At 36.1% G+C, this 19,115-nt stretch overlaps 1 protein-coding gene across 4 annotated transcripts in view; it reads right to left on the bottom strand.

Annotated features, from left to right (window-relative positions):
• NUP98 (nucleoporin 98) overlaps window positions 1–19,115 on the bottom strand; it is a 96,516-nt gene that overhangs the window by 57,213 nt on the left and 20,188 nt on the right. For 3 of the 4 annotated variants that reach the window (XM_027866319.1, XM_027866321.1, XM_027866320.1), the window contains exons 2-12: window positions 18,039–18,142; window positions 16,419–16,520; window positions 15,925–16,104; window positions 15,344–15,483; window positions 12,590–12,697; window positions 9,790–9,970; window positions 7,776–7,939; window positions 6,237–6,371; window positions 4,691–4,829; window positions 938–1,027; window positions 52–195 (exon numbers count right to left, since the gene is read on the bottom strand). In XM_027866319.1, the coding sequence (XP_027722120.1) occupies window positions 52–195; window positions 938–1,027; window positions 4,691–4,829; window positions 6,237–6,371; window positions 7,776–7,939; window positions 9,790–9,970; window positions 12,590–12,697; window positions 15,344–15,483; window positions 15,925–16,104; window positions 16,419–16,520; window positions 18,039–18,114 (1,459 nt within the window). In that variant the 5' untranslated portion in view covers window positions 18,115–18,142. The remainder of the gene's footprint in view (window positions 1–51; window positions 196–937; window positions 1,028–4,690; window positions 4,830–6,236; window positions 6,372–7,775; window positions 7,940–9,789; window positions 9,971–12,589; window positions 12,698–15,343; window positions 15,484–15,924; window positions 16,105–16,418; window positions 16,521–18,038; window positions 18,143–19,115) is intronic. The other variant, XM_027866322.1, reaches the window with a different exon arrangement.

Below are 19,115 nucleotides of genomic sequence, written 5' to 3'. Positions count from 1 at the left end.
TGATATAACACAAAAGCACTTGAGGAAGCCTGTCAAAGGCACAGTACTTACCTACAGGAGCCTGAGGAGCACCAAAACCCAAGGTAGCTGTTGTAGCACTAAATCCAGGGGTTCCAAAAGCTCCTGTGGCCAAGGTCCCCGTCCCTATCTTGGGCTGGTTGGTTCCAAATAAAGATGCCTGCCCAGCACTAAGAGCTATGGGAAGAAGGGGGGAAAACTGTCAGTCAAAATAAGTCTTTTTTGAGGGCTATGGCAGATTCAAGTGACTTAGATTATAATAATTTTGTTTAGATTCTTCAAAGTCACCTCTCATTTCAAGGCAAAGAAACCTTTCTGTGAATAAAACAAATATTTCTAAAGCTAAGCTACTTAGCCCATCAACCTATTATTAAGTTTTGAATTTGTAATAGGTAAACTGTAGTGCTACAAAATCCAACTAATTTGTTCTTTTAAATGGTAGAGAATTTTTGCTTGTACCTGCTAGCTACTGGGCTTTTCTATTCACAAATGTTTAAACTAAACAGAGATGAACCTAGTTGACGACAAGGCCAACACAAAAAAACCTTGCAATGAGATTGTTATGACAACATGAGTACCAAGGCCTACAGTCCTCTGGATGCTGTAACACCTCATCACAAAAGTTTACTATGTCTTCCAAAGAATCAAAGGCTAGTAAGAAAAGGAAGCCAAGGGTCTCTAGGACAAACAAGTCATTAATTAATGGACTCAAGTGTGTAGCTAAAAAACCAAAACAAAACAAAAGCAAAATAAAACAAAACGCTTTCAGCATCTCTTCTGTGAAAATGAAAATCTGGTTCTCCCACTTCTAGTGTCCCAGCACAATAAGAAGTGGAAGCATGAAAGCCAAATGGAAGACGGGGACAAACAAACACAGCCCTCTCTTTGGGAACTTTCCTATGGTACCAGTATTAGTTACCTGTTCCCGTTCCAAAGCCTGTTCCAAGTCCTGTTCCAAGAGTACCAGGTGCTGGTTTATTTCCAAAAATATTCCCACTTCCACCAAAACCTGAAAGGTCAAAGGAAGTTGATGACTCTGCTCTAAAGGCAACATAAAATTTCCCCTAACATACAAAAAAAAATATGGCCAAAGCCTGAAATTCTTACAATGATTATATGGCTTAAGCTTTCCCAATCTGTAGGTCAATTATGCTATTGAATTCTCTACATGACATGGAAAAAGGGTTTCTGAGTTATTTCCTCAAATCTTCAAAAGATCTGTGATGATATTTTGGCACTGAAGAGGGAAATACTCAAATACTCAATAGAAAAACATGGCTACACTTCAGTTTAAGGTACATCCTTCTTGGAAAGCTTATAACATTGCCAACACACATGACCTTCCTAATCTATGGTCAAAGTATACAGTTCACAATCAGTTGTCAAGCCAGAGACTTTAATTCCTCTAATTAAAAACGCTGTTCCAATCAATATACTTTACTGATTTAAAAATCTATATAGCCCATCATCAATTATTCATACTATCAACAGTGCTGTCCAGTTCAGAGGCAAAGATAGACAAGACCATATGTGGCTGAACACGTATGAAAGTATCAACTTGCATATCATGCTAGGAATACAAAAGGCAAAGGTAAGTGATTTCTAGATTAACTGCGGTGCCTCTTCAGTTCTCCGCTAGAAAAAATGCTCGAAAATTCAACAATGTCCCTTTCCTCACTGATAAATCATTTAATGAAATTGAGAAAGCTGAAGGTTTTCCTTTAAAATCCTTAGCTATCTCCAAAGATACGTCTACACTACTCTACTCTTCCTTCTTTACATATACTCATCTTCCCAAGATTTCTGCTGTCTTATGTTATTTAGCGAAGCAAAATCAACCACATCAATGAAAGGTCATGACAGAAAGAGAACAGAGTTAACTTTGGACTAAAAATAAGCCAACAGGAAAAGGCCTCCTGAGCACATCAAAGGGAAAGGGAAGGAACAGTATAAAGAGAGTCTCTGGGACTTAGGGGAAAGCCCATCAACTAAGGACAGATAATATGGCAGCTGGGTGATGTGGTAGATAGAGCACTGGGCCTAGAATCGGTAAGACCAAGTTCAAAGCTAAACAAAAGACAACCTTACTATGTGGGTGAGCTTGTCACTTAACCTCTATTTGCTGCATTTTCCTCAACTGTGAAATCGGAATAGTAATAGTACCTACCTCCTGAGGCTGTTGTAAGAGTCACTGATATAATATTTATAAAGTACATGGCACATTATAGGAGCTATATAAATGCTAGCTGTTATTGATGTTATAATATAGCTCTTGATACATAATACTAGGATTTCTCTTTCCACTGCTGAAAGAGTGCAAAACATAGAATTTAAGAACGTTTAAGTACTAAAAAAAAAAAAGGTTGACCTTTTAATGTCATTTGAAATGCAAAGTTTGTTAAGTGACAACCCCCCTTTAGAATTTTAATAGCTCATAAACAAGGAAAAAACTATCAGCAAGTTGCAGCAAGCAAAAAGGGGGTGAGGAGGGTAGGAAGGAGGACTCTAATAGGTTAGAGGGAGTCCCCTGAAAAATGAAATGAGGTAAATCAGCTAATTATTAAGCCAAAGTTTCAGATTCTACTAAAAAAAAAGGGGGGGGCTTTCTGCTTATCATTTGGCAGCATAACAAAAAGTTTACAAACTGACTAAAAAACAAATAAACAAACAAAAAACCTGGAGGAAACAAAGCCTATATTTCACTGCTTATATATTACATACTTTTTAACACTGACAAAGAATTTGCTAACTGCCTCTTAAGGAAGAGGTCCTTTTACAAATATTAGGAATCTAGCACACTGGGTAGGTGACAGTCACAAAGATTACAGACTGTGAATCCATTGTACTTCAAATCAACATGCAGAAAGCTAGACCCACTATTGGAAACATACTAGTTGATTCACTATTTCTAATACATATTTTACAAAATTTCCCCAACAGCCAAAAAAGAAATATTATATCCAGATCTACAAGTTGAAAGCACAGTTATGGTACTGCTGTACATATCTCACAGCTCCATCTCATGTCACATATGTAGTAAGAAGAAGCTTGATGACCACCTATTAGGGGAGATCAAAAAGGAGATGATCAAAAGGAGAAAGTTGGACTAGAAGACGTCTACAGTACTTTCCATGGTTAGCAAGTATATGATTATAGAAATCATTTTCTAGCTAAGAAATCAGAGGACAAAGATTTAATGCTTCGTTTGTGCTTGCTAAGCGTCTACTATCACAGATCCGAGTGAAAATATTGTTCTTTCTCATAAACTATGACCAGAGACACTTTTAAGCACAAATCCAAAATCATTAATGGAAGTGGATGATACAGTGTCCCATAACACCAAATTCATGAACTTAAGATTAAAATGCTACCCTACCACAGTCTAGCTGCTGCCTCACTGGCATTGCACAACATAATGATGACAAAGCTCAGAATTCCCAAAATAACATGAACTCCACACCTCAATATCTTAGCAGACTTGTCTTTTTCTCCAATATTAAAGCTTTTAAAAACTCATTGCTGGCCTGGGAATAACATTTATGTTGATATTTAACCTGTGTCTGCTGACCTACACTAATCAAGTCTCTTAGTTCACTATCTCCCAAAGAGATATTTCCTAAGACAATATAAAACTTTACAAAAAAAAAATTGGTTCCAAGAAAAATCTAAATGGGTCTGTCAGGAATTGTCACCAGACCTTTAAGACAAGATAATGCCCTCATTAATGAATTTTAAAGTTCCAGAAATACATATAATGATCCAGTATATTAAATTTAAGGATGTATGTCATGATTCAGTTTTTGAATTTCTATATTAAAACAACTATACACTGATCATTTGGGTACCATAATCTTGTTTCAAAAAGCATCTCCTAGAAAATAACTGCTAGGGCCTTAAGGCTAGCACATATGCTGTCAGTACACATTCTGACTAGGATTTTGTTTTTGTCCCTCATCCTTTTTTTTTTTTTCTTGGTGAGGCAATTGGGGTTAAGTGACTTGCCCAGAGTCACATGGCTAGTGAGTGTTATGTGTCTGAGGCCAAATTTGAACTCAGGTCCTCCTGACTCCAGGGCTAGTGCTCTATCCACTGCACCACCTAGCTGTCCCTGTCCTTCATTCTTAAAAGAGGACCATGACATCAGGAGGTGATGTCATGACTTGCAAGTGAATTGGATTTAAGAGAGGAGGGCTGTGCAAAGTCACCTGCCTCACTTTCTCCTCCTGAGCCATCTGGGTACAGTGGCAAGATATAGATCAGGACAACTGGAGATGGCCCTTGACTAGGTTATTACACAAAAAGCAACTTCTTTATCAGGCATGCCACAAAATCATCTTAGATCAATAAACAATCACACGAAGGTATAAGGCATTGTGCCAGGTGGTCAATGTACTTCTTAGGGATCTAAGGTAACCTCTAAGTTGGGGGAGAGGAGGAACTGGGAAAGGATGAACAGGATTCAATTCTATGGGAATGAGTTTTTTTAAAAAAATTAAGGATACAAGTTTTATTAATCACTGTTCATGACTTATAACTTTGTCTTTCATAACCTCTCATGGCTTACCTGAGCATTTTAAATTATTCAAAATCATTTAATTTTAGGAGATTGGTGACCTGGAGTGTGGCATAGTCAGTGTAACTTAAGAGAGTTAACCCTGCTTTTTATATGTACCAAAATTGGAAGTGTTTGTATTGGTTCCTAAAGTCAGGGTTGGTTTGTTACCAAAGAGCCCGCTACTGGTTGTACCAAACGAAGGAGCACTGGTTGTAGTAGTTCCAAATGCAGCAGGCTTGTTACTGCCAAACAGGGTCTAGAAAGGAAGAGAATATAATACATATTAAAATATTACGAGGTATTTCCTTTAATACAAGAAGTAATGAGTGGAATGAGTCAAGCAGATCAACAACTTCACCTAAAAGCACTATGATCTTTTGCAGCATAATATCAAAGTCTAGGAAACTGCAAAAATATTAACATAAAGAGTGAGGAGAAAGAAGAAACCTACACTGGTAGTTAAACACTTGGCTACTGTAATGAGTTTTATAAAACTGATGTTCTACTAAAACAAAGTTATAGTAATTAAAGACAAAGACACTGTAAAAATTTTGGAAAAACATTTTGTAGTTCTCTCAATTCCTCAACCTCACTTACCTGGCTAGAAATATCAGAATACAAGCTCCAGGATCACAGGATTGATACTCTCCCACCCCAACTCCCTCTTCACTTTAAGTGATACAATAACAAACCCAAATTTATGTAGTACTTTATAGTTTACAAAGCATTCTATTTTCACAATAGCTCTCTGAGATGTGGAATGCAAAAAAGTTATGCTTAATTGAGAGATAAGAACTGTGGCTCAAGGTTAAGAGTTATGCTCAAGAAACTGGAAAACCAAGTCTACTTTGGCACTCTTTCCACATCCCCATGTCACATTACCAGTTGCAGCGTATAATACAAGAGATATTCGTATCATGTCACATTGTAGCTTATATGTCAACTCCATTATTACAACTAGCAAAATATGATTTATTCTCATTACTGAAACAAAGCTTTGGAAACCTAAAAGCACTATGTAATTGTCAGCTGTTATCATTATAACCACATGTATATTTTAATAACAATTTTGTTTTAGGATTTAAACCACTTCAATTGAGTTATGTTACAAGGTCATGAAGCCAATAGTTTGGCTGCCAGCATGAAAGTCATCAGAAACTGGGTAACCACCAAAAAGACTACTCTACAAACACCATAATGAGTGCTGCTCAAGGTCAGAGGACAGAACTAGGCAAAGGAACATAGTCTGATTTGAAACTAACAGAATGTTTTATCATTTCTATTCACCTTCAACAATAATGTTGTGCAATTAATTATATATTTCAACAGAACAATAATCCAGAAGTACATTAAAAGCATTAGCAATAAAAATCAAACCAAAATCCCAAGATTTTGATATTGAAAATAAAACTGCTAAAGGAGTCTTATAGCTGCCTCTAATCGCTACTGAGCTATATTAAACAAGTTCTTCACATAATAAGCACAAAGTCACATATATAAAATTATTAAACTCTTATTATCAAACCATATAATGGACTCTCTAGAAACAGATTAAAAACAGGCAAAGTTAGCCTTTCCTCATAAATACTTGTCACTGTATTAATTTTTAAAGGGCAGGTTACATCCATGGACAATCAAATCACAGTCAACACTGAAAACATACCGAACCAACAGCACCAAATCCTGTGTTGGTTGGCCCAAAGAGGCCTGTTCCTGTTCCAAATCCAGTGGCAGCACTCGTGTTTGTAGCTGTCCCAAAAAGACTTCCAGATGAGGCTTGAGTTCCCCCGAATAAACCCTGCAAACAGTAATCTAGGTTGAATGCAAACATGCCAATCCCAATTTGTCTTATAAATTGCCCCATAGTACCATACAGTCAACTAAAGATAAGAAGCAACTTCAAGCATGTTAGTTAACAGATTTTGCAGCTAATTCTCTTGCTACCAAACACTGCTTTTAGGACCCAAAGGGCAGATACTCTGAAAGATGGTAAAGTTGTTGCTAGTGCAGTGCTAATTTGGGCCAGTTACTTCCTTTGCAAAAATAAAATAAAATAAAAAGGCCAAAAGATCTAATTATTATCTTAAAAAACTAGACTTTTTGAGGTCATTATGCAACTAGTTATATAATCTTCCATGAAAACAAGACCACTGAAAACAAGGCAAATTTGTTAATCTCCAAAACATGGCATTGAGAAGAAAAAAAAAAGCATTTCGATTAAAATTAAACAGGTTTCAACTGCCCGATACTTCTAATAATATGGCTTATTTAAATTGCACATAATTTGAAGAAAACACATAAAAACAGGATAATGAATTAAAGTGGTGAGAATGGGAAGTAATCTTTTCAATGCAACCTTAAATTGACCCTTACTAGTAAAGGGTCAATGGTTGTTGTTCAGTCAGACCCGACTCTTCATGACCTCTTCTGAGGTTTTCCTGGCAAAAATACTAGAGTGGTTTGCCATTTCCTTCTCCAAATCATTTTATAGATGTGGAAACTGAGGCAAACAAGGTTAAGTGACCTGTCCAGGGTCACACAGCAAGTGTCTGAGACCAGATTTGAATTCAGGTCTTCCTGATTCCAGGTCTGGCATTCTATCCACTGCACCACCTAGCCGCCCCTAAGAAAAGAGTTAATGATCATTTATAAGAAATATAACGCCCTTTTCTACAGGACCCACAACCATAACCAGCATGAAGGCAATCCAAATTTCAGATTCACAACTTCTAAAGAACTTGGTTGTTATAAATTACTTTAAAAAACCTACAGACACTGGAAAAGTATTCATTCGTTCAAGCTATAAACACCTGCAATAATATCTACTACGTGCAAGGTACTCTACTGCAGAAACACATATACACAAAGATAAATAAGACATGGTCTCTACCTTCAAAGTACTTGTACAACTTAATAGGGAAGAGAAGGCACAAATATGAACGATTACAACAGAGTACAATAGAAGAGGACAAAGAGAAGTGACTTCAGATAAGGGAAGATTACTTCCACAGGAGGAAGTCTTGAAGGGCAAGGGAAGGCCAAGCATTACCAGAAGGGGGAAATTTGTTCAAGATTCACAAGCAGAAGCATAGCAGCTCCCAGGCAGCCAATTGGACTGGCATGACTGGCTCTTGAGAACTGCAGCAGCACTGTGCCCCTCCCTATTAGTCAGTCCCCTTGTGCTATGTATTTTTTTCTTTACCATAGTGTTGGTGTTTGGCTGTCCAAGAGTGTTGGTATTCCCAAATGAAAAGCCAGTACTCTGGGTGGTTGCAGCTGGGCCAAATGGCTTACTGAAAAGGCTGGTGGTTGGCTGAGTTGGTTGACCAAAGAGGCTACCTGTATTTGTCCCAAATCCAGTTGTACCTTTCAGGCAAAAAATAAAATACAAAAGAAAATAAATTCAGGGAAAATATCAGCAGCCCATCTATAGCTGAAATCTTATAGAACATATTCTATACTTGGTTTTTTTTTTCTCTAAGTAGATACTGGTTATACATAGAAGGAAGCAAACTCCTGCAAGCATTTAAAGAGTAACAGTTTGCAAATATAGTCCCCTCACAGCTAAGCCCTTTTCATATAGCTCATATCTCATGACTTCACCTCAGACAACTTTGAAAGGTGGGAAGTACAATGATTATCTACATTTTACAAGCAAAGAAACTGAGGTATACAGGGATTAAGGGCCTTATCCAAAATCTCAGCGGTACCAGCACTTAAGCCCAAGTATCCTGAGTTCTAGTCCACTGGTTGTGTTCTACCTCACCAGACCGCCTCATTTAACATAGCCTTCCACAATGTGCTACATGCTTTTCTTAAGGTGAACCATGAAAGCTCCTGGAAGTTAAGTCATAGGATCAATTCACACAAGCAACATGGTGGCATAATGGATAGAGAGCTTTCCTGGAGTCAGGAAGACTTGAGTTCTAATCTAACCTTATATACCTCCTAGTTGTGTGACCCTAGGCAAGTAATTTAACTGCTGTCTGCCTCAGTTTGCTCAATTGTAAAATGGAGATAATAATGGCATCTACCTCCCAGGATTACTGAGAATCAAATGAGAATATTTGTAAAGTGCTTAGGACAGGGCCTGGCACATAGCAGGAACTTAATAAATGCTGTTCCTTTCTTCCTTCCCCTTCAAAGATTTAGAGTTGAGGTCATCATATCCAATCCTCTCATTTTTTAGATAAAGAAACTAAGGCTCAAAAGGTTAAATGACTTGCCACAGGTAAAAAAGTCAGTAAGTGGCAAAACTAGGAATCAAACCTAGATCCTCTGACTCTAAATCCAGCGTTCTTTCCACTGTTGGAATCCAATTCTTGAAAGCAAAGGGAGCCTAATCCATAACAGATACATGGTAAAAGGAAATAAAGATACTTTTTGCAAAAGAAACAAATTGCTAATAACCACTTGAGAAATGCTCAACCTTACTAATAATCAGAGATACAAATTAAAATAACTCTGAAGTACCACTTCAAATTCTTGATACTTTTTTTACCTATCACATTGGCAAAGATAATTAAAAGCAAGGAAACAATGCTGGCGTGATATGAAGGAACAGATACACTCTATAAGCAAAACCATCAAATCTTTTTGGAGAGTAATCTGACAATACACAGTACAAGTTACAAAAACAATCTTACCCTTTGATCTAATAATTTTATTTATTTTTTATATGTTTCAAGATTTTCATAGCAGTGCATGTTAATTGTAAAAATAAAAAACACCACAAAAAAATATCACCTAGAAACCATCTAAATGTCCAACAGCAAGAGAATGGTTAAATAAATTGTGGCACATTAATGAAAAGAAGTATTATAATGCATTTAAGATGGTCAAGCATAAGGAAGAAAAACATACGGAAAGCCTTTCATAAATTATTGCAAAGTGAAAAACGTAGAACCAGAACATGTTACCCTTACCATAAAGAGAAGTAAATGAGAAAAAATGGACAAAGAAACCTGATGAGGAAGGAGTGAGGGAGAATAACACACATTAGTTTAAATAGTGAAATTAATTTAAATGTGAGTTGTTACTAAGAAAGTTTAGTCCATTGTATTGATGTACAATGTTGAATTTTTAATAAAGCAATTACAAAAAGGAAACCAAGCAGTTCACTTAACACAATGTTACTATCCTTAGCATACAACATGGAGCCAATTACCAATATAAAAGAAAACTAATATAATCCATTTAAGATTATCTGTGCTTACTTGTCCCAAAGCCAGTTTTATTTGGCCCATATGCAAAACCTGCATTAGTGGTAGAGTTTCCAAAGAGGCCTGTGGTGCTGGAAGTTGCTGTAGAAGAGCCAAACAGCCCTGTGGTGGCACCTGCTCCCACCTGGTTCTGAGGACCTTTCCTGTTAGCTTGATAATCTTCCAAACGAAGTTCCTAAGAAAAGAAACACCATAACATTCCCAGTCATTTCACAGGTAAATGAATATCTGATTGCTCAAATTTCCATGTGAATGCCCATACAGAAAAGCATAGGAATGAATAATTTCCCCAGCACTAAAGGCAAATCATATAGCAGCAGCAGCAAAAATTTACATAGCACTTACTATGTGCCAGACACTGTACTAAGTGCTTTAGAATTATCTTACTTGATCTTCACAATAACCCGAGGAAGCGGTGCTATTATTATCACCATTTTACAGATAAAGAAACTAAGACAGATAGGAGGTGAAATGACTTGCCTGGGGTCACACAGATAGTTAAGGATATCTGAGGTTGGATTTGAACTTAGGTCTTCCTGACTCATGTGTGGCATTCTACTCACGACACAACCTAGCTGTTAGACATTAATGCTATATTCATTCTAAAATAAAACTAGAGAACAAAGGGATCTCTTAAAAGAATTCAACAACAAAAAATATATGGAAAACATTGTGCTTCATGTTGAGGGAAATACAAAGTTTAGATAAGAAAGACACTAAGTTTAGACCTCACAGAACTTACTTCCAGATTAGAATTCTGGCATAGATGACATGCAGTCTTTTACAGTACAGATAAATGCATTACAGTTAACAAAATGAAGTTAGAAGTGAGGTCTGAAAAGTAATGTTGGTAACATCAGGGAAATCTGAGTTTCAGGGAACATTTCCAGAACAAAATGGCATTAGAATCAGGCCTTCAAGAATGGCTAGGAATTCACTAGGCAAAGAAAGGGAGGGAGGATATTCCAGACATAAATAACAGCATAGAAGGCTAAGAGCGCAATGCATGTCTGAAAGACAGAAAGTTGTACAAACTGGCCAAAGCATAGAATGTACAAAGAAAAATAATGAGATAAAGCTAGAAAGGTAGGATGGCACCAGGTTACATAAAGTCTTAAATGCAAGCTAGAAGATAATAAACTTCATTTAGACATCAGCAGAAAACCATTTATATTTCTGAGCAGAGGAATGGCACAACTAAATCCATAAAGATTATTCTGTCAGCTCCTGCTGGATGGGTAGAGGCTGAGAAAAAATGGAGTTGAGAAGACCTTTAAGGAGGCTACTGCAAAAGTTCAATAATTCTTATCAATGTGTTAAATGCATTAGATCCCCTATAACCTGAAAATAAATTCCCCCTTGTTTGATGATTCTCAAAGGAAGAAATCTAAGCTATGAACAGACATATGAAAAAATGCTCCACATCATGAATAATTAAGAGAAATATGAATTAAAGTAAATTTGAGGTTTTTTCTCATACTTATCAAATTGGTAAAGTTAAAAAAAATTAAAATGTTTTTTAAGGCTTTGGGAAAATAGGTACATTGATGCACTGCTGGGGGCGGTATGAAGTGATATAGCCATTTTGGAAAGCAATCTAGAATTCCGACCCCAAAATTACTCAACTGGGTATATACTATGACTGAGCAACATCATTACTAGGCCCATAACCTAAAGTGATCAAAAGAAAAGGACAAGGACAATTATGTAAAAACATTTATAACAGCTCTTTTTGTAGTGGCAAAGAGCTGGAAACTAAGGTGGTCTCTATCAATTGGTAATGACTGAACAAATTACAGAATATAAATATAGTGAAATACTGCTATGGCAGAAATGGTTTCAGAGAAGTCAGAGAAGACTGGTATAAAGGGAGCAGGATCAAGACAACAATTTCTACTATAACAGTAACATTTTAAAAGTAAACAACTTTGAAAGGCTTAAGAACTCTGATCAATGTAATGACTCAACCATGATTTCAGAGGATTGTATCCAGAGATGAAGCATGCTATTCGCCTCCAGACAGAAAAGTAATGGACTGAAGATATAGAATAAGACATCATGACAGCTTTGAAAGTTATCCAATGAATTCATTTTACATATATAAAAGCAAGCTCTGTAAGAGATCCATAATTTCATGTATAATCCTCTCCTGTGCATGGAAATGGTCCTTTTATTTGGTATTTGTAATTTCAGAATATAAAAAAATGAAGTTTTCTTTAAAAAAGGACTACTTGTTTTACAAAAAATCTAGCTCATTTTAAGTTTAAGTTCATTAACACCTTAACTCTAGAAATAAAAGATTATGCAAAGGTGATAACAGTTCACTTATAAAATGCTTTATATAAATTATCTCATTTAATTCCCAAAACAATTTTATAAGCCAGACCTGCACAACTTGGCAGCAAGTAGAAGCCAAAATTAAAATGAGCTAAACTTCTTCAGGCTGCAGATAGGTTTTTAGCGGCTCACTTTCCAAGTAAAGGTAACTAGAGACAGACTGATGACAGTTGGTTGCCATGGGTCACATGACAAACAGGAGTACAGCCCTTAGGCTGTATGTTGTGCAAACCTGTTATAAGTAGTGCAAGCATTATTTATTATTACTCCCCTTTTACAGATAAAAAAAGAATGCTCACAGAGGCGCCCCAAGGCCAGATGGTTAACAAATGGCAAAGTGGGTACCAAAACCTACTTCAATTTCAGGTCCAGTGCTCCTTCCACTATATCACAAAAGCTTGTTTAGGGATAAAGATATAGGGCCAAGCTTATCAATAATACATTGTAGTATACTGACCTCCAGTGATTTGCTTTCATATTCTTTCATAGCAGTGATACATTGGTGTTTGGTACTAATGTTGGTGCTAACTCCAGCTTTGACCATAGTATCTGTACCAGTTGGAGGCTATAAAGGGAAGAAGAAACATCATGAAATTTTAACATCAAACATTATTTCTGCTCTCGTGCTTTCATCATCTCAACTCACAATTTCTGTACCAATTTTGGCCCGAGAGCCAGGTTGTAAATAATAAGAGCAATATTTTATTTTTTTAAAACTTATTTTGATTTATCACCAATCACTTCCACAAGCTGTTGAGTTTTAAATTTTTCTCCCTCTCCCTTCCCAAGACAGCTCGAAATGTAATACAGGCTATACATATACATTCCTGTTAAACATATTTTCACATTAGTCATGTTGTAAGGAAGAATTAAAACCAATAGGAGGAACCACAAGAAAGAGGAAACAAAACAAAACAGAAGGAAAAAAAAGAGCAAATAGTATGCTTCGATCTGCATTCAAACTCCATAGTTCTTTATTTGGATGTGGACAGCATTTCCCATCATGAGGTCTTTGAAGGTGTCTTAGATCCTTGCATTGCTGAGAAGGGCTACGTCTATTAACGTTAGTCACTGCATAATGTGATTGTTACTGTGTACAATGTTCTCCTGGTTCTGCTCACTTCACTCAGCATCAGGAGCAATATTTTAACAAGTGACATGTATCAATTTTATGTTTACAAAGCACTGTGGATCATTTTGTGTGAATCTGACAATAGCCCTGTGAGGTAATTGCTAAATTTTTCCTCCATTTTACAGATAAGAAAATCGAGCAGGAGTGACTACCTGTAGTTTACTTTAGCACTTCTTCAAATATGCAAGCATTTTTCACTCTTGCACATACCACAGGTACCTGAATAAGTCAAAATAAATAGCATAGCTCTTACAGATACCACATGGTTATACAAATCTAAGTTCAGCGAATCAATATTCAATTATTATGAGTAGAATAATTGTTCTCATAACATTACATACACATACAAAAACTGTATTTTAGACCTGATCAAAAACTTACATTTGTACTGACTTTTATCTCTCTTCTATCACCAAACTATTTTTTTTTTTTTACTGTTGTGATTCTTTTAAAACATTACTTGTTTTAAATTCGATTTTTTTAGGGCCCAACATTATTGAAGAAAAATGTATTGGATGAAACCTACATTCCTATTTTCACTATTTTTCCAATTTCTGTGGTTTTTCTCGGGAATTAAATGAGATTCTACACTGTCAATTACATTCCACTTTATTTTCAATTCAAAACCCAAAATCCAAGAATTTCAATTCACTGCAATACCTGCAGTACTCTCTGGAGTAACTTCTTCACTGTGTGCTAAAAATACCACTTCTAAACCTATCCTGGGCATCACCTGCATCTTATAAAACCTTGTGGTATTCTATACATATGTAGGAACAAATGTGGTTTCCTCCCTTCCAATGGAATCCTCCACTTTACCTATCTGAAAAAAAACCCACTATTACCTCATTTTGCCATTTCACTGATTTAGGTATATGTTTTAACTACCACAGAAACTGATGGACAACTCCATATCCTTCTTAAGGGGGAGCTTTACACAAAGGTACCCAAAGTGAAGTTTTCTACATTTTATCTTCCTTTCTTCTTTCATCCTTAAATATACTAATGGCTAGCCATTTAGACCCCAAATTAATTTTTTTGGAGGCAACTGGGGTTAAGTGACTTGCCTAGGGTCATACTGCTAGTAAAGATCAAGTGTCTGAAATCAGATCTGAACTCATATCCTCTTGACTCTAGGGCTGGTATTCTATCCACTGTACCATCTAGCTGCCCCCTGCATTTCCCCCCCCAATTATTTATATGCACTAAAATCCCATAAACACAGACTGATTACCACTAATCACCAGGCTTCATCACTGGTATTAAAAAATCCAATATCAGGATTTAGAGGCAATAAGCAGTTAATAAAATGGAAAGGCAGTACAGAGACAAGACATTGGGATCTTCCCAACATGCATACTCCTTTCTAAGGTATCAAGTACTGTGCCCTGATTGCAAAGTTAGCAATGGTCTGCAGTTGGTCGCACAAAATAAATGGGCTCCCACTGAATTTCACAAACTGCAATGCTAGCCAGCATACAAGGTAGCTAGAGGTGAAAAGGAGTCAGTTACACTTCACTAGACTTCATGGATAACACTCATTTATAGACGGCAAAAATATACAAGTGCTAACCATCACCAAAAAAGAAAAAGAAAAATGTGGAGAAGTAAAGGGAGGCAGGTCCCACCTAATCAAAGGAAAAACTTTCAAATGATCAAAACGAGCCAATAATGGAATATATTGACTTTTAAGACAGGCAGTTTCTTGTAGGAAGCAGTCTTATAAGACAGAGGCAGCTGGATAACATCTGGAACATTCTAGAACAGATTTCTCCAAAGGGCAAGAAATTGGACTAGATGATTTTCACAGTCCCACTGAGCTGTTTTTGACACTACTTAAAATTCAACTTAAAATGTCAATTAGTATTATTAAAAAATAAAATCTTATAAAGAAACCTAGTATCTAAGTTAATATAGAGCATGTCCATTGGGTTGAATTTCTGTGTTAATGTTTATAATTGATAGGATGGCAGATCAGGTCACATGCTACAGAGACAGAAAATTTTTTTAATGTAATCCTAGGATACAAAAGTTCTAGTACTTTCATCCAAAGAAACAAAGGGGAAAAAAATCACTTACATTAAACTTTATGGTGGTTCCAGTAGGAGCTGCTGTAAAACTACTGGGTCCAAAAAGGGAGGTGGATGTGCCACCAAAGGGATTGGAAGTTGTATTTGTGGTTCCAAAGAGACCTCCACTGCTAGTGCTTGTTCCAAAATCTACAAGAAAGAAAAAGGAAATGCTAACTGGAGAGGAATCTGAGTCTCTGGAATAAATCACTTAGAATTTTCTATGGCCCTAGTATAGAGCTCTACTCATAGTAGAGGTTTAACAAAAATTTACTGAATCAAAATTAACTGAAACTCACTTACAAAGGTAACAACCTATCAAGACAATAGTTCTGTATACATTTATGATTAAGGCTTTTAAAAATAGTGAACTAAGAAAACCACTACAAATTTATCTTTTCAATCAATAACTGTATACCTTCCTTCCCTGCTATTCTCGTCTGATCAAATATCTCTACCTCTGAATTTTTTAAAACACAAATTTAAACTTTTAAGCCTTGACTATTAGGTCACTGATTAAAAAAAAAAAAATCCCCCATCCCCATCCCATCTATTACTTATCTGTCCAATAACCAACACTGTCCTACTTACTTCCAAAACCAGTAGGTTTATTTTGTGCAAAGGCATTGTTCTGGGATGAGAAGAGACTTGCTCCTGTGCTAGCAGCTCCAAACAAGCTATTTGATGTCCCTGTTGATGTTCCAAATCCAAAGCCAGTGCTTGTAGAGGAGGTAGCTGGTTGGCTAAATGAATTTGACCCAAATAAGCCTCCTGAAAACACAAACCGAAAGAAAATGATTCTAAGGGAGAATTTCTTGGATTAGATGAATTCTAATACCACTTACAAGTATGATCCTCATCAAGATACCTGATCATTTTCCAATGATAACATTAATATCTTATAACCAAACCCCATTACAAAGTCATGAAATCTCACGTTAATATCCTCCAGCCAATGATTCCACTATCAAATTTACATTCTCATGGGAACAGCCTAATTATTGTTTTTGTGGGACCAATTAATGATTTTAAACAGGGAATGCCTACATTGACCTGTCAACAGAGTTGATTATGCAGCATCCTACCCGGCTTAGTTTGTGTGTTTCCAAAGAGGCCTCCAGTATTGTTGTTGGAACCAAATGCAGACGTTCCAAATGCCCCTCCACTTGTGGTACCAAAACCAGTATCTGCAAAAGCAAAATCAAGTTAAGACAATTCAGTTTGACTTGACTGGAAAACTAAATTTCTTAATAACAATGAGAAAATTAACTCATTTTATTCTAAAGGCTATAAAAACAAAAGGCTTCCTAATTGTACTTAAGATGCGAGACTGGAAGTCAGAAGATTTAGATCAACTTGCTATTTGGGCATGGACAAATTCTATCCCCTCTTTAGAATCCCATGTTCTCCAGGAATTTAGCTAAGAGAAAACAAAGATCAAATGGCCTGAGTTAACTATTTATGGAGATGTATATAGGAAGGGCAAAAACTCTCAGACATGAAAATGTCAAGATACCATCTTTCCAAATTGGTTATGGTTATCTGATGCAGAAACATCCAGCTTCAAAGACTGTTAAACTATGTCAATGTTTAGTATATTGTGTTTTTTCCAAAATAATCTTCAAAAACACTCTTTTGTAGCCTAGAAATTAACAATCAATGCACAATTATTTGCTGAGAGACATCTATCAATGACAGTGTAGCTGTGATATAAACAGTAGGGAGAATGATGGACTTGAGTCTAGAACCCTAGACTTTTAAGTCCTGATTCAACCACTGTGATCCTAGATCCTCTTTGGGCATTAATTTCCTCCTATTTAAAATGAGGGGTTTGATGGGAAAACTTATATGAACTAATATAGAACAAAGTAAGCCAAAGGAAGAAAACCGCATATCCAATTACTACAATATTCACGGAAAGAATTTAAAAAACAGAAACTGAACATTGTACAATTATCAAAGACAAAGCTTAACCCAGGAGAAGATAATGAGAAAATGTACCTCCCTACCTTCTTTGCAGAGGTGGGAGAATGTGGTGTGGAATACTGTTCATGTGTTGACTAGTTTTGATGCTTGCTCCCTATTCCCTTCCTTTATTTTTCTTTGTTACAAGAGATGGCGAGCAGAGAAAGAGGGTGGGCACATGTATGGAAATAACACTTGTATAAAAACAGAAGATATCAAAAATATTTTTAATAAAGTAAAATAAAATGAGAGATCTGGACCAGATAATCACTAAGATCCAATTCAGGTCTTGAGCTCAATGATTCTATGTATTTGACTTAGCCAATTCAGAGCTTATCTTCCCATAACGAACATAAAGAATTTAGAGAAACCTGGGAAGACTTGCACAAACTGATACAAAGTGATGTTACTAGGAAACCACTGTTGGCTGGTTTTCCTTAAATGTTTTTCTTTGTTACAAGGAAAGGCTCATTGGTGGAGTGAGAGGGAAGTTTATATCTGAAAATTACTGTATTATAAAAATAAAAGGCATCAATAAAACTTTAGTTTAAAAAAAGTTAAGTTTATCACACTACCATTGAGACAAATCCATTTCAAAATACAATTTTTAAAAATTTCCAGCATAAGGATCCAAAGTACAGATAATTTTTAATACAAAGCTAGAAGATAGTTTATTCTTCAAAATACCATTCTTAAGGATATTTAAGTAAATTTAATAATTTTAAAATATCTTGACTTACTCTGTCCAAATGTTGAAGTCGTACCAAAACCACCAGCGCCACTCCCAAAGGGAGTTCCAAATGATTTATTAAACATCTTTGAAATGATTCAGCACTTCACAAAGCTAAGAAGAATGAAAAACAAATACTAATTTTTTATTATAAGTAATAAGTACAATACAAACTGGCTTTTGTAAAAGTACATTGTTCAGGGGCAGCTAGATGGCACAGTGGATAGAGCAATGGTCTTGGATTCAGTAACACCTGAGTTCAAATCTGACCTCAGACACTTGACACTTACTAGCTGTGTGACCCTGGGCAAGTCACTTCACCCCAATTGCCTCACCAAAAAAAAAAAGAAAGAAAGAAAGGAGACATCGTTCAGTTCACTGATCATTCCTTAATACTAGACAAACCTGGCTGGGCTATTTCACCACAGAAGAAAAAACACATTATTCTTATTCATTTATCACATTGACGGATTAAAATGTTTTAAATTCTATCAAGAACTCTAATCCATGCAACAACCAAATATGACTTCAAAAGATTAATTATGAAGTATGCTTTTCACCTCTTAGCAGAGAAGTGATGGCCTGGCAGGAGTGCTGAATGAAACTCACAGTCTCAGACTGCAATGTGTTAAATTTTTTTGTTTGACAAAGCTTATTTGTTAGAAGGGAGAAGAGAGAGGAGTTGGTGAACAGTGATAGTGATGAAAAAAAGGAGCATCAATGAAACCTTAAAAAATACAGAGAAATAACTATAAGTTGGCTCAGAAGGTAACAGACAAGAACGGCAATTTTGTTACCATTGTTTTTAATTTAAGATACCTTTATATGTTTCCTAGAGAATCCTCCTTTTTGTTCTTTGTATATTGAAATGTACAAAAAGCAATCAGATGGCACAATGGATAGTGTTGAACCTAGAGCCAGGAAGACCTGAGCTCAAATCAGACCTCAGGTACTTACTAGTTGTGTAATCCTGGGCAAATAATTTATCTCTGCCTCAGTTTCTTCATCTGTAAAATGGAGATATTAATGGTACATCTACTTCCCAGGGTTGTTACGAGGATAAAACAATCTACATGACACTAATGTG

The sequence above is a fragment of the Vombatus ursinus genome, unplaced genomic scaffold (assembly GCF_900497805.2).
Source record: "Vombatus ursinus unplaced genomic scaffold, bare-nosed wombat genome assembly UNPS02014780.1, whole genome shotgun sequence".
NCBI classification, from domain to species: Eukaryota; Metazoa; Chordata; class Mammalia; order Diprotodontia; family Vombatidae; genus Vombatus; species Vombatus ursinus.
The sequence above is the reverse complement of the archived record's forward strand: the minus strand, read 5'-3'. Positions and strand labels throughout refer to the sequence as shown.